A 12670-nucleotide genomic window follows, 5' to 3' on the forward strand; every position below is an offset into this window, starting at 1 on the left:
AAACAACCATGACTATTCCCACGCTGATGGTGTACATCCAAACAAGTGTACAGAATATAAGTGCCTGTATTTGTTTTGTGGATCCTTTTTTGTTCACATATGCTACTGGATGAGCCACAGCAATATACAAGTCTATAGTCATGCCAGCAAAGAATAGAGATCCTCCAATCAAACTGCAGCTGTGGAAGGTTGCAATGTATTCCTGTTTGATCCCAGTCACTCCACCCAGGTTCTGAACGATGTTTAGAAGTACTCGGATGTAGAATAAGGAATGCGAGCAGGCTAGATGAAGAAAGAGGATTTCGCTCTGGGATGAAGTGGAGTTTCCTGGGCTCAAATGTGTCCCACATTGTTTCAGAAACAGGTCAATAATCACATAAAGGGTTATTGGAAGATTGACAACAAGCATTAGGATATCAAGGATCGGGCTGTATGATCCTATGCAGAGCTGCTCGTGGGATGAAATGTTGGAGAAATTTCCATCTATGCGCTGGGAAGATGAGGTGTTTGTCGTCCACATCTCCATTCTTCTTCTACAAGTGTGGTGTTCCTTAATGGGGGGCAGATTTTTATAGTACTGACGTCTGGCTGTGATTGATGTGTCTGTCATCTGTTATCTGTGATATATTTGCATTAAGGAGGTCAAATGATCATTTGCAAAACCAGCTTATTTCCCACTTTTTGCCTCAGAAGATACACCTGTTTCAGGACAAAACCATTCGATGTAAAGTGACAAACCTGCAATATAAACCTATAAGCCCCGCACGATACTCTCATTTTAGTTCAGTCGTACCGTGTTGTATTAATTTGTTCATTTTTTTCAATTTTGTTTAATCTGACAATTTAAAAGGATAGTTTTGTCATCATTTACCCTTGTGTCAGATGTTAACGTTCTTTTTGTTGGATACCTGGCTGTATGAGATTTGTCAGCACTGAACAGGCAGATAAAGTGGCTAAGGATGCTTTTCACTTGGAAATAACATAATGTAATATCCCAGCAAGCGATTTTTGGTCTAAAAGACGTCTATTAGCCGTGAAAACACAGCCCAGACGTCTAGGCTAATACAAGTTTGTATTTGGGCTGTCAGTGAAAATTGAATAGACGTCTAAACATATCCCAATATTAGACTAATCATCAATTAAAAGATTAAAAATTAAAATAAAAAAAATTAAACCATAAAACCTTGTAAACACTGCTGAGTTTGCTTACAGGATGGAATATCTTACATCTAACTAGTTATTTTGCTAAAAAATGACATGCAACCAAATTCAAGGTTATTCGGGCTGGAAGTGGGTTACTCATAGCCGGACTATATCGGGTTTATAGTTAACCCAGACGGTGAAATGACGACTATTGCTTGCTGGGATACCAGTATCTGATCTAAAACTATACTCAGATGTAAAGATTTGTTTTACAAAGCTTTAATGACTTATGGAGACATAGAAACCTTGCATGTTTCATATATTAATTTGTGTTTTGCAGATTAACCAAAGTAATACATGTTTGAAACTATTTATGGGTGACTAAATGATGACAGAATTTTTGGGTGAATTATCACTAAAATGAAGGAACAAATGAGCACAACTTGGTTGTGATTTACCTAAAAAAAAGTTGTGATAATGAATTTTGTACGTCATGTGCGGTGCTCATACAAATCTGCTGAAAACAAGACAAGAATGAATTACGTGGGAGGGAGCTGGTTGATCAAGTAAGCTTTTCTGGTTAAACTAGTTAAAAAGTCTGGTTGGGCCAGCATCTCACCAGCAACACAAACACAACATACCTGTATGCTGGTCTTTTTTGGTAGATTGATCATTTGATAATTTCACTGTCATGGTTTTTACTATAAATATAATGGCTATTATAGTATACACGTCACGTAAATCTGGGGTTGGTGTGGTTTGTCCATACAGTTGAAGTCAAAAGTCAGAAGACTTTGAAGACCAGGGTAAATTTAACTTATTTTGTCTTCTGGGGAAGATGTAAGTATCTGTAAGTATATGTAAGTATTTAGGCAAAATAAGAAAAATGTACACATCTTCGTTCTGTTCAAAAGTTTTCACCCCCAAGCTCTTAATGCATAGTGTTTCCTTCTAAAGCATCAGTGAGCGTTTGAACCTTTGTAATAACTGCATTCCCTCAGTTGTCCTCAGTGTGAAAAGATGGATCTCAGAATCATAGTCATTGTTGGAAAAGGGTGTCAAATAAACAAAAATGCTAAAAAAAACAAAAAAAAATTTGTGGGACCTGAAGGAAACAAGGGACTCATGAACAACTATCACTAAAACAAACAAACAAACAAACACAGCTGTGGATCATTCAGGTAACAACACGAATCAAGTGTATGTAAACTTTTGAAATGGGTCAATTTTATAAATTTAACTGTTATTTTCTCTTGTGGACTATATGTACACTTTCATGTTTTATGTTTTATGTGATGAATCTAATGGATTCATGAACAGCTAGCCTATATACTGCAACAAATTTACCATTATTTTAAAACTGTTAACAATGAACCAGAAGTCACATCTTTTGGTTTAATTGGCTTCCCTCTTATTGTACTGTTGACCTTTGACCTGAGAACAGCATGGAGATTTAAAAGAACGACATAGGGCATTGGAAGGCTTTCCTCTGTTTTGTTTTTGTCAATTTATCCTTTTAGATGACCCTCACATTGTGGCAGGACTGTAACCAGCATGGACATTGATTAATTAGACATTAAATAATTAGAAAAGGCCAAACTGGTCTGCTTCAGCGATCATCATCAATGTCAAAATAATTGAGACGGCCAATCAAATCAAAGTAGGCGGGGTTACTGTTCACAGAAGCAGAGTGTGAGCTCAACGCGAAGTGTCAGTTACTACTTGAAAGAGACTGACGCTGCGTCCGAAATCGCATACTTCCCTACTATATAGAACGCGAAAAACAGTATGTGAGGCGCCGAGTAGTATGTCCGAATTCATAGTATTCGAAATACAGTAGGCGAGAAGTACCCGGATGACCTACTGCTTCCGCCCGAATTCTGCAGTACGCATCCGATGGACTCCATCAGGCTCCAGGAGAGGAGTCGTTATTCGGAAAAATGGCGGAAAGTGGAGACGCGGCGGATGTAGTATGTCCGAATTCCATTCATACTACCCATATTCATACTATATAGAACGTACTGTTTTAACAGTCATGAAGTACGTTTGAATTTAAATGTAGTACCTACTGAAGCAGTATGCGATTTCGGACGCAGCATGAGTGAGGTAAGATGGACGTTGAAATTACTATAGGCCTATGTCTCACTTCCTGCTTCCGGAACGCGGAGTAGGGAAATAGAACTTCCGGTCATTGCTAGTTTCCAGCTTAACTACATTTCTCAGTTGCGTGGTGGTAGCTTCACTGTTTTCTGAATCAAATAGCTTTTCAGTAGCTAAGCTCTTTTTTGATCAAGTAGCGCGGTAGCGTCAACAAAAGCTAAAAGCTATATATTTTTTCTATACTTTAAGCTCAAATCGGAAATATAACTGCCATGGTTCACTGATCCTGGGTCAGTAAGCGGCGCCACCGCCACTAAACCTCGTGACGCCATTGGCTCGTTAAACTGTCAGTCAAACTTTTCAAATTTTTTCTAGCCGGAAAAATAAGCGTTTTTTCACCATATTTATGAGCCAGTTCTTGTTGGATTTCTTTGGAGATTTCAAATATGAAATTTAATCGTAAGCTTGGTGAACAGTTTTGGAGAATTTGATGTTTCCCCATTCAAACAGATAGGAGCTGCACTTGTATGCCCGAGAGGCGTTTCAAAGATGGCCGCCGAGTGACATGACTTGCCTTAAAGGGACTTTGATTATTCCTCCCGCCTCTCTCGTGAATGAAGTGCGGCGCGCAGTTTGAACTAGCATTTCAGCTTGTTTGCAGAATAAAGAACTGTCGATTGAAAAAGTACATGTTTTCTGTATTTATAATACAGCACTGTATTTATAAAGGCTAATTTTTTTTTGCATTCGAGGAGATGAGAAGAGTGTCTTAGTCTAGCCTTTTTTTGTCGAGACAACCAAGCTTATGTGAAGCGCTGAATCTTTATATTTTGGCTAACGTTAAATGTAAAAAAAAAAAAAAAAAAAAAAAAGAACTGAGTGCCCACGTAGCAGCAGAAAACTTCATAATCTGCAATGCAAATTAGTATTTCAGAATATAATAAATGTGATTTATATCCAGGCCTAGCCGCTGTGACCTGTCGGTTTAATTTTCTTCTCAAAGACTTACAATTTATGTTAGCGTGTTTTTTTAAAACCTTCGGCGAACTATTCCTGAATTTGGACGATTCTACTTGAGAGTGTTCATTTACAATCCGAACCACGTCGTCGTAGGTGACTTCAGGCAAGTTACAGAGAGACTTGGTCCAGCGGTATTTATCGGCCTCCGCCATTGTAAAAAGCTAACGTTAACCAGAACTGCCGTCTCCCCACTCAGAGACGTTCTTCGATATTCAATTGTTGCGTGACATAGGCCTATTAGTCAATTGTTTTACCATAGAAATATTTAAATGCCAACATTCAGAGGAAACTACTCTCTTTTTTTCACAAATTTGACCATTTAGAATTGCCTCCTACATCTGTGCATTACTCTTTACAAACAGTGAAGCTAGCTGTGCGCTTAGTTACTTCAAAAACATTATATCTCTCTTGTTGCTGACAAATATAATGAATGAATTTATTAATGCAAGTCACGTGACATGTTCACAGCAAGTTTCTGTGCCAGTACGTGCATAAATGAAAGTTGGTTCCTCCAGTGTTCAAGACAGTGGTTAGGGCCTTGCACTGTGGTACTGAGTTCAACATGAAAATAAGCTGTTTCATACTCTGACAGACATGTTGTTGATTTCTTTTCCGCACAATGCTGATGCAAATTGTAGGAAAACTACCATGACACAGCAAACGATCGAGAGGGAAAATTTAATTTCTTCAATTCAAAATGCTGGATTATGTTTAGATCATTTGGAAATGGGACTTTATCACTTGCAGGATCAGCTATTTTGAAATGTGGCCTGTTAAAAACACATTTATCATGCATAAAATAAGCACTGAATAACCATATATATGCATATGAAAATAAATGGTGTAATTTGTTTATCGTCTGATACCTGTTGCACAACCAGAATTTTCTGAAAATGTGGCACTTAAAAGTCTAGTAGATGCCTGCTCTTCCATTCTCAAACAAATGCTGTGGTCACAAGAGACTGCAACGTTTAGTGTTACTGATATGGACACGTTGGCCTTATGTGCAAATGGCTGGTGTCTGACGACCACAATATGGCTTTACTTTGTCAAAATGGCACGTACAGCATCGGTAACAGATATCATCAAACCTGCAAATGTGTCTTAGGAGGCTTCCTTTACATTGACATCAGCATATATATATTTGGTTACCAAATTTGTGATAAAAGCATAGAGCAGTTTTGAGGATTACAATGAAGTTCATAACATTAGATACAATTCAAATTAATGAAATGACTCACAGATTCACAGACTGAAAAAGATGGAAAAAAGCACATGTGCAGATTAGTGTGTATATCAGGCATGTAGAATGGCATTTTTTAAATATGTGTAATATTACTTTTATAGTCATATATAATAATTTAAATAATAATGCATTTAGAAAATGGGTGAATTTGTTTTATTCTGACATTAAACATTTCATTAAATCTGTTAGACTCCCATTTGTTGAAATGAATCTGTGTAAATTGAGAATTTGATCTGTTGAAAGGTCATACATACAGTGCTAAAATTGCTCACTGCCAAAGATATTTAACCAAGGTTCAATATAACCTAAAAATAAACATGAATCACAAACATTAATAATACATGACAACAGCATCAATTAGCTTTTTTTAATTACAGTTTGAACACTGAATTCACAATTATATCTGCATTGATTGCATCAGTATATTTTAATCTGTCTGATGTGTGTATTTATGTGTTTTTGTGCCATATGAATTCATGTGACTTTCTTCTCTACAGTAACAGTAGCAGAGCACAGTGCCTCCCCGAGTGCATTAGTGGCTTTGCAGGAATACAGGCCACTGTGTTGCAGAGAGACGTTCTCTAGAGTGAGAGTACAGCTGCCGTCCTCCTCATAATCCACCTTCACACACTCTTCTTGCAGCTCCAGTAGCTCGCCGTCTTTCAACCACACCACCTCAGGGTCAGGGTAACCTGAAACATGAAGAGAAGAAGCTGTGATTTCATGAGAGATTGGCTTGAGCAAGGTCAGTGACAGCCATCGGTGTGTCCTAACCTGTGATGAGACAGGCGAGTTGGACGCTGGAGCCCTGCGGGACAGTCAGGTCAGATGGAGTCTTACTGAACTCAGGTTTACACTGAAGCTTCAGCTCAAGAGTCTGCAGTGCCTTCTCTGTCTCTGTAATAACAAAGAGCAAGAAAAATGTATTATTGAACTGCAAAAACATCTATCATTATATAAAAAAAAGTGTTTGACATCTACAGTCAGACATATTACAAGCCACAGCTGTCAGAGTTGTCACAAGTCACAATCTATTTTGGTGATAGTATTTTACACTGGTTTCTGAAGCAAATTGATTTTACTTTTGTGTTTGATTTCTTTCTCACCATCTACAGGGCTCAAGGTTGCAGAAGCCTCTGGTTTAGACAATATAGCCATCCTCTTCAGAGCCAGTAAAGCTTTGCCTGTTTTCTAAAAAAAAAACAGAAACAAAACAATATGTGACCCTGGACCACAAAACCAGTCTTAAGTAGCATGGGTATATTTGTGGCAATAGCCAAAAATACATTGTATGGGTCAAAATGATTGATTTAAATTTTCTCGTTATTTAGATTTTTTTTTTTGCACCCTCAGATACCAGATTTTCAAATAGTTGTATATCAGCCAAATATTGTCCTAACAAACCATACATCAATGGAAAACTTATTTATTCAGCTTTCAGATGATGTATAAATAAAAAAAGACCCCTATGACCTTTTGTGGTCCAGGGTCATATATAAGAGGAGAATGAAGTTTGTTATGTAGACACAAAAACAATGCAGAGGAGTCCAATTAATATAAAGTTCTGTCACGAAGCTCTAGATGGCGCAGTCCGATAGGTACAAACTCAATCAGACATAATGACATCATTATTCACATGGCGGAGATGATTGGTTTCTTTTTGTATGAGCTTGCTGCTCAACATTCAAATACTCAGCTAGTGCTTGCTATAGTAGTTGCAGCATGCTTCAGAAACCCTCCACCTTCCCCAGCTCCACCTGTATAGATCTGCTATGGGGTGATTTCATGCATGTTATATATGGAGGTTATTTCATATATTCTATATGTGTCACCTGTCTTTAGGAGCATGCGTACAACACCAGGGCTAGCTGTCCGAAAATACAATTGTATCTAATTTTATATCTCAGGCTGTCGGAAATACACTGATATGATTACATTATATTTTAAAAATAAGAAGTATTGCCTTATTCCGACTAAAAATAAACTTTTAATGTGTGTATTAACTCTGGTTGTACATATAACAACATGCAATTAGTTAACCATGCTAAAAATTAAGCTAGTTAAATCGGCAATGGTCTGGTTAGTGTGGAAGCCTGCTTAAGTCACTGAATAAAAAAAAAATAAAAAAAGGTTTTTGTGACTTTTTATCTCACAATTCAGACTTTTTTTGCGAGTTTACTTCTCGCAAGTCAGAATTGTGAGATAACAGGGATGCAAACGGCGCGCCTTTTGGCGGATGCCGCCTTTTTCACGGCTGTGTGGGAGACATGTGTGAATCGTGCAGATCCAATGAGTTTTTCTTGTTGGGGGGGGGGGGGGGGGGGGTACGTTGGAGTGTTTTTGCACTAATTAGTTGGTCCACTAGGCGGCAACACTGCCCCGGGCCAGCCAAAAAAGAAAAGCAAGAGAGCCAAGAACAACAACAATCTACCGGAGACCGCAACATCAATAGACGGCAGATTTAACAAGCGCTTGTAAGGCTCCAGACTGCGACCAAATGGTCGCAATTTTTTCTGCCGGTGCGGCGAAATTTTGTGAGCTGTCCCACTGGCGCGACCACCGCGTTATTCAACTCATAAGCGCTGCTATTACTGTTTCATATGAGAAACATAAAACGGCAAACGAAACGAACGAGAAACCGAAGCGCGCCACGTTTATCAGCTAGGACCGCAACACAAACACGCTTGTCCGAGCTCAGAACAGCCTTTACTCGAGAACCAAAGTTGATTTTGCGACACTGCACAGTGCTGCGAGATCCAGTGAAAAGTGTTTGAATTCGCCCAGAATGAATTAAGTTTGCTGCAAGATCTAGGGAGAATCATTCAAATTCTGCTCAGAATTCTGTTATAAACAGCGCTGATGTAGGCTATGTCAGACAACCAGAAGTAACACCAACTTAAGCATAGTCGAATGTTATTACTGTATTCATTTCAGGGTTTGTACAACCTTTTGAGAGACACATTTAAGCACTTTTAAATGACTTTCAAGCTTTTTGCACAACCATTTTCAGCACTTTAAAGCTCTTATGATCCAATTTGAATGTTATTTTGATGGCCAAAATATACTTTGTGGTAAACAAACACTTATGTCAAATTAAAATACATAAAATCACGATTATAACCAGTATATGGCAATAATAATCTGTATAGTTTATGTATATACAATTTATAGTTTATGTGAAGATCGTTTAAAATTACCAAAATTAAAAGTTTTTATATATTTCAGAGCCTATTAAATGTTGAAAATATTGGCTTTCAATTATACTGTAATGTTGAAATGGACATAATTAATATGTAAAACTGAGAGAAAATTCATTTAATAGAGACACCAGTAGCAGTATTGATATCAATACTTCATTAATAATAGGCTACTTGGTAAAAAGATGACATTAAACACATATTTAAAATATACTTCATTGTTTCTACCTTAATTTGGAGGTTCAGTGTGAAATTGACAATATAAATATATAAATATGCAATTAATCATGATTAATTACAGAAAAATGTGTGATTTTTTTATTTTTATTGATTGAAAGACAGTACTAATGTTAACCTTTTGTAGATGCTGGTGTTGGTAATATTAGTTAATTTTAGTGAATATGCATTTCAATGTAATTGTATAGGCCTCTCTAGAAAGAGTTCAGGGCGGCCCCCACCCCCTTGGCCCCCTTCAAATTTTCAGTTCGATAATCCGGCCCTCAAATGAATCTAATTGAATAGCCCTGGTAAAGGGTATCCAGACGTCCTGATTATAGATGTCAGGTCGCTTTATGCTACACTGAGGCTAAAATATGCAACTTTTCATTTGCAGAATGAGAGAATTTGATGAGAGCCAGGCACTTACAGTGCAGAAATTGGATGAGGGCTGTAAAATTTTTGATGTTACAGAATCTGTGTATTTTCATATAAAGAACTTTGTATGTGTATAGGGGGAGCCCTGGATGGCAGAGGTTGGTGGCAATGTAATTATATGATATTTGCTGCGGGGGCACGGGCTTCGATAATCTCACTCCTTTTTGACCATACCTCTGTTTGCATCCCTGGATAAAAAGTTGCTATAGAGGGTTTTCATGACGCGTCATTAATTGGCAATATTGGCGGAAGTGAATGTAAACAATGCCACTGAACCAAACGAAACTGGCATATTTTACTGATCATTGCTGCTGAAAATGGTCAATTATTGTCATGTTTGGGGCTGTACTAATCAGTCGGAACAGGAAAAACAATTGAAGTACAATAAACTGCCAAAAACTTATAACAAATCAAGGAGAAGAGTGCAAAACATTGTCTGAGGAACAAAAGGCGTTTGTGGTTGGCCAAACTGAACCAGGATTTCCAGGGCTAGTATTTTGACAACATACATGTTCTTATAATTTCCAGTCAGGTAGGTGAAATATTAGGCTAATATCTTAATTAATACAGTTTGTAAGTATCTTTAACACCCATTAACTTTAGTTTGTCAAATATTGCGCCTTCTTCTGTTTACTAAGTCCTTCTCTATACGATTTAGCAGCTTCCACACGTTTTTTTTTTCGTGGTTTAAACAGCATAATTTAGCAAAACAACACATTCAGTAGTACATTAACCCTGCAATCCATGTTATTGTTTACATCTGAATATCGCCAGTGTGGCTGCGGACACATTTCTGAATTACCTTCCACTTCTGCCTAGTTAGGAATTTCTTCATCTTGTCTTTGGAAAGGTTTTTGGTGGTGTTGCTGGTGTTGTCGACACAAGTGTAAGCCAACCAGGAATGAGCCAAGGCTTCTTCACAGGAAATCCTGCGCCTGTCAGAAAGTCCGAAAATTCAACGCGGAGTTCTGAAACTGTGTGGACGCATTTGTGTGATGTGTGTACGTAAGGTATAATAAGTATATGAATGCACCTGACATCTTTGCTGAGCAGAGAGCTAATGAAATCCTTTGCCATGTCGGTGATATCTTCAAAGCTCTCTTCATCAAATTCCCACTGCGCTGCTGTCACAAGACTCAGAGTCTCAGTGTCACTTTCACCCTGGAATGGAGATTCACCGCTCAACCTTCAAGAGAAAATCAGATTTAGGTAATGTAATGGCGTTTTTCACCACATGAGGGCAGCAAGAGCTTAAGTAACTGATAGTGTTTAAACTCACAGGATGTAGCAGATGACCCCAATACTCCACATGTCAGTGGCCAGACAGACCGGCTCAAAGTTGATGACCTCTGGAGCAACAAACTCTGGAGTGCCGTGCATCACCTTTAGAGGTGTGTTGGGATCTAAGGTACACAGCAAACATTCCCTGTTTTTGTTAGTACTTATATTTGACTTTGGACCACAAAACCAATCATAAGTGTCAATTTTTTGAAATTGAGATTTACACATCAGCTGAAAGCTTTAAATTGATGTATGGTTTGTTAGGATAGAACAATATTTGGCAGAGATACAACAATTTAAAAATCTAGAATCTGAGGGTGCAATGAAATCAAAATATTGAGAAAACTGCCTTTAAAGTTGTCCAAATAAAGTTCTTAGCAATACATATTACTAATTAAAATTAAATTTTGATATATTTACAGTAGAAAATTTACAAAATATCTTAATGGAACATGATCTTCACTCATTATCCTAATAATTTTTAGCAAGAAAAAATAAAGAATTTTGACCCATGCAATGTATTTTTGGCTATTGCTACAAATATACCCGTCCTGCTTAAGACTGGTTTTGTAGTACAACGTCACGTATATGATTATAGTTTATTAAGATTTTGAATTAGTGCTAATTTTTATATTTTCATTTTAATTTCAGTTCAGTATTATTGTTATATTACTATTTGGTTTTATTTTACTAAATATTACTATTTAGTTTTTTCTTCAGTTTTAGTTATTTATTTTATTACTTTTTATGATTAATTGTTATACATTACAAACCAATTTCAGTTAGTTGACAAGGCAAAGTTTGTCATTTTTAGTTTTAAGCTTTTCAACTATAATCATATTTTATTTCAGCTTTATTTAAATGAACTTTTTTTTCAAATAGTGTTAGTTGTAGTTTAGTTAATGATAATAACTCTGCAAACATTGCAAACAAAAAGTTCTGTGTATCAGCATAGTATGGCATATAATAGTTTGCTACATACCATAGTTCTGAAGTTTACAGTATAAATATTTGCATGGATTATATTTAGATTATACTATGAAAAACACCATGGTATTACCTTCATTCAGATAAAGCCTAGATAAACATGTTATTAACATGGTATCATATCCAAAACCGTGGTACTTTTACCAGTCTTAACTAGCACATGTATATTTGTAGCCAAAAATACATTTTATGGGTCAAAATGATCAATTTATGCCACAAATAATTTGGACAACATTTGGATCAAATATTGTCCTATCCTAACAAACCATACATCAATGAAAAGCTTATTTAAAAAGCTTTCAGATTATGTATAAATCTCAATTACAAAAAATGGACCCTTATGACTGGTTTGTGGTCCAGGGTCACATAGGATGTTGTGTTGAAAGTATCATCAGTACATTCGTACCCAGCTTGCTAGCGAGTCCAAAGTCAATGATTTTGATCTGAATCCCGGTTCTGTCCATACAGACGATGTTCTCAGGTTTGAGGTCCAGGTGAATAATATTTTTCTGATGCATGTACTGAATCCCCTCCAGAATCTGACGCATGTAGCCCACACTGGACACTTCGGTGTGCTCAAAACTATCATCTACAATGCGCTCAAACAGCTCCCCACCAGCCACACTGTACACACACACACACACACACACACACACACACACACAAACAGATTAAGCTGTGTTTATAATATTATAATGACAAAATCTATTGAAGTCAATGCATTGAACCTGTTGGCGTTTCTCATTTCTGCCAATTTTTGTAAAACACTGCACTCTTCAAAACACCCACATACAAGATACTCACTATTCCATTACCATGACCATCTCAGACTTGTTATCATATGCGGCAAGACACTGCACGAGTTTTGGATGGTGTAAGACATTCATTAGCTCTATTTCTTTCCTCGCCGCCTCTCTCTCCTTTGTCCGACGACCCTTGTAGAACTTTCCAGCACATACACGTCCCGTGTCCTTATGGGTCATCCGAAACACCTGGCCAAACTTCCCTCTGGGAAAGATTCAGAATTGAAGATTAAAGCATG

At 37.2% G+C, this 12670-nt stretch overlaps 1 protein-coding gene across 1 annotated transcript in view; it reads right to left on the reverse strand.

Moving 5' to 3' along the window:
• Nucleotides 1–5862: 5862 nt before the first annotated feature.
• Nucleotides 5863–12670, reverse strand: part of mylk5 (myosin, light chain kinase 5) — a 54076-nt gene continuing 47268 nt past the window's right edge. Inside the window, exons 10-17 of the mRNA XM_073818506.1 lie at nucleotides 12433–12636; nucleotides 12035–12252; nucleotides 10640–10763; nucleotides 10394–10546; nucleotides 10163–10295; nucleotides 6616–6700; nucleotides 6284–6406; nucleotides 5863–6201 (exon numbers count right to left, since the gene is read on the reverse strand). Coding sequence (XP_073674607.1) covers nucleotides 5984–6201; nucleotides 6284–6406; nucleotides 6616–6700; nucleotides 10163–10295; nucleotides 10394–10546; nucleotides 10640–10763; nucleotides 12035–12252; nucleotides 12433–12636 — 1258 coding nt within the window. The 3' untranslated portion in view covers nucleotides 5863–5983. The remainder of the gene's footprint in view (nucleotides 6202–6283; nucleotides 6407–6615; nucleotides 6701–10162; nucleotides 10296–10393; nucleotides 10547–10639; nucleotides 10764–12034; nucleotides 12253–12432; nucleotides 12637–12670) is intronic.

The sequence above is a fragment of the Garra rufa genome, chromosome 1 (assembly GCF_049309525.1).
Source record: "Garra rufa chromosome 1, GarRuf1.0, whole genome shotgun sequence".
NCBI classification, from domain to species: Eukaryota; Metazoa; Chordata; class Actinopteri; order Cypriniformes; family Cyprinidae; genus Garra; species Garra rufa.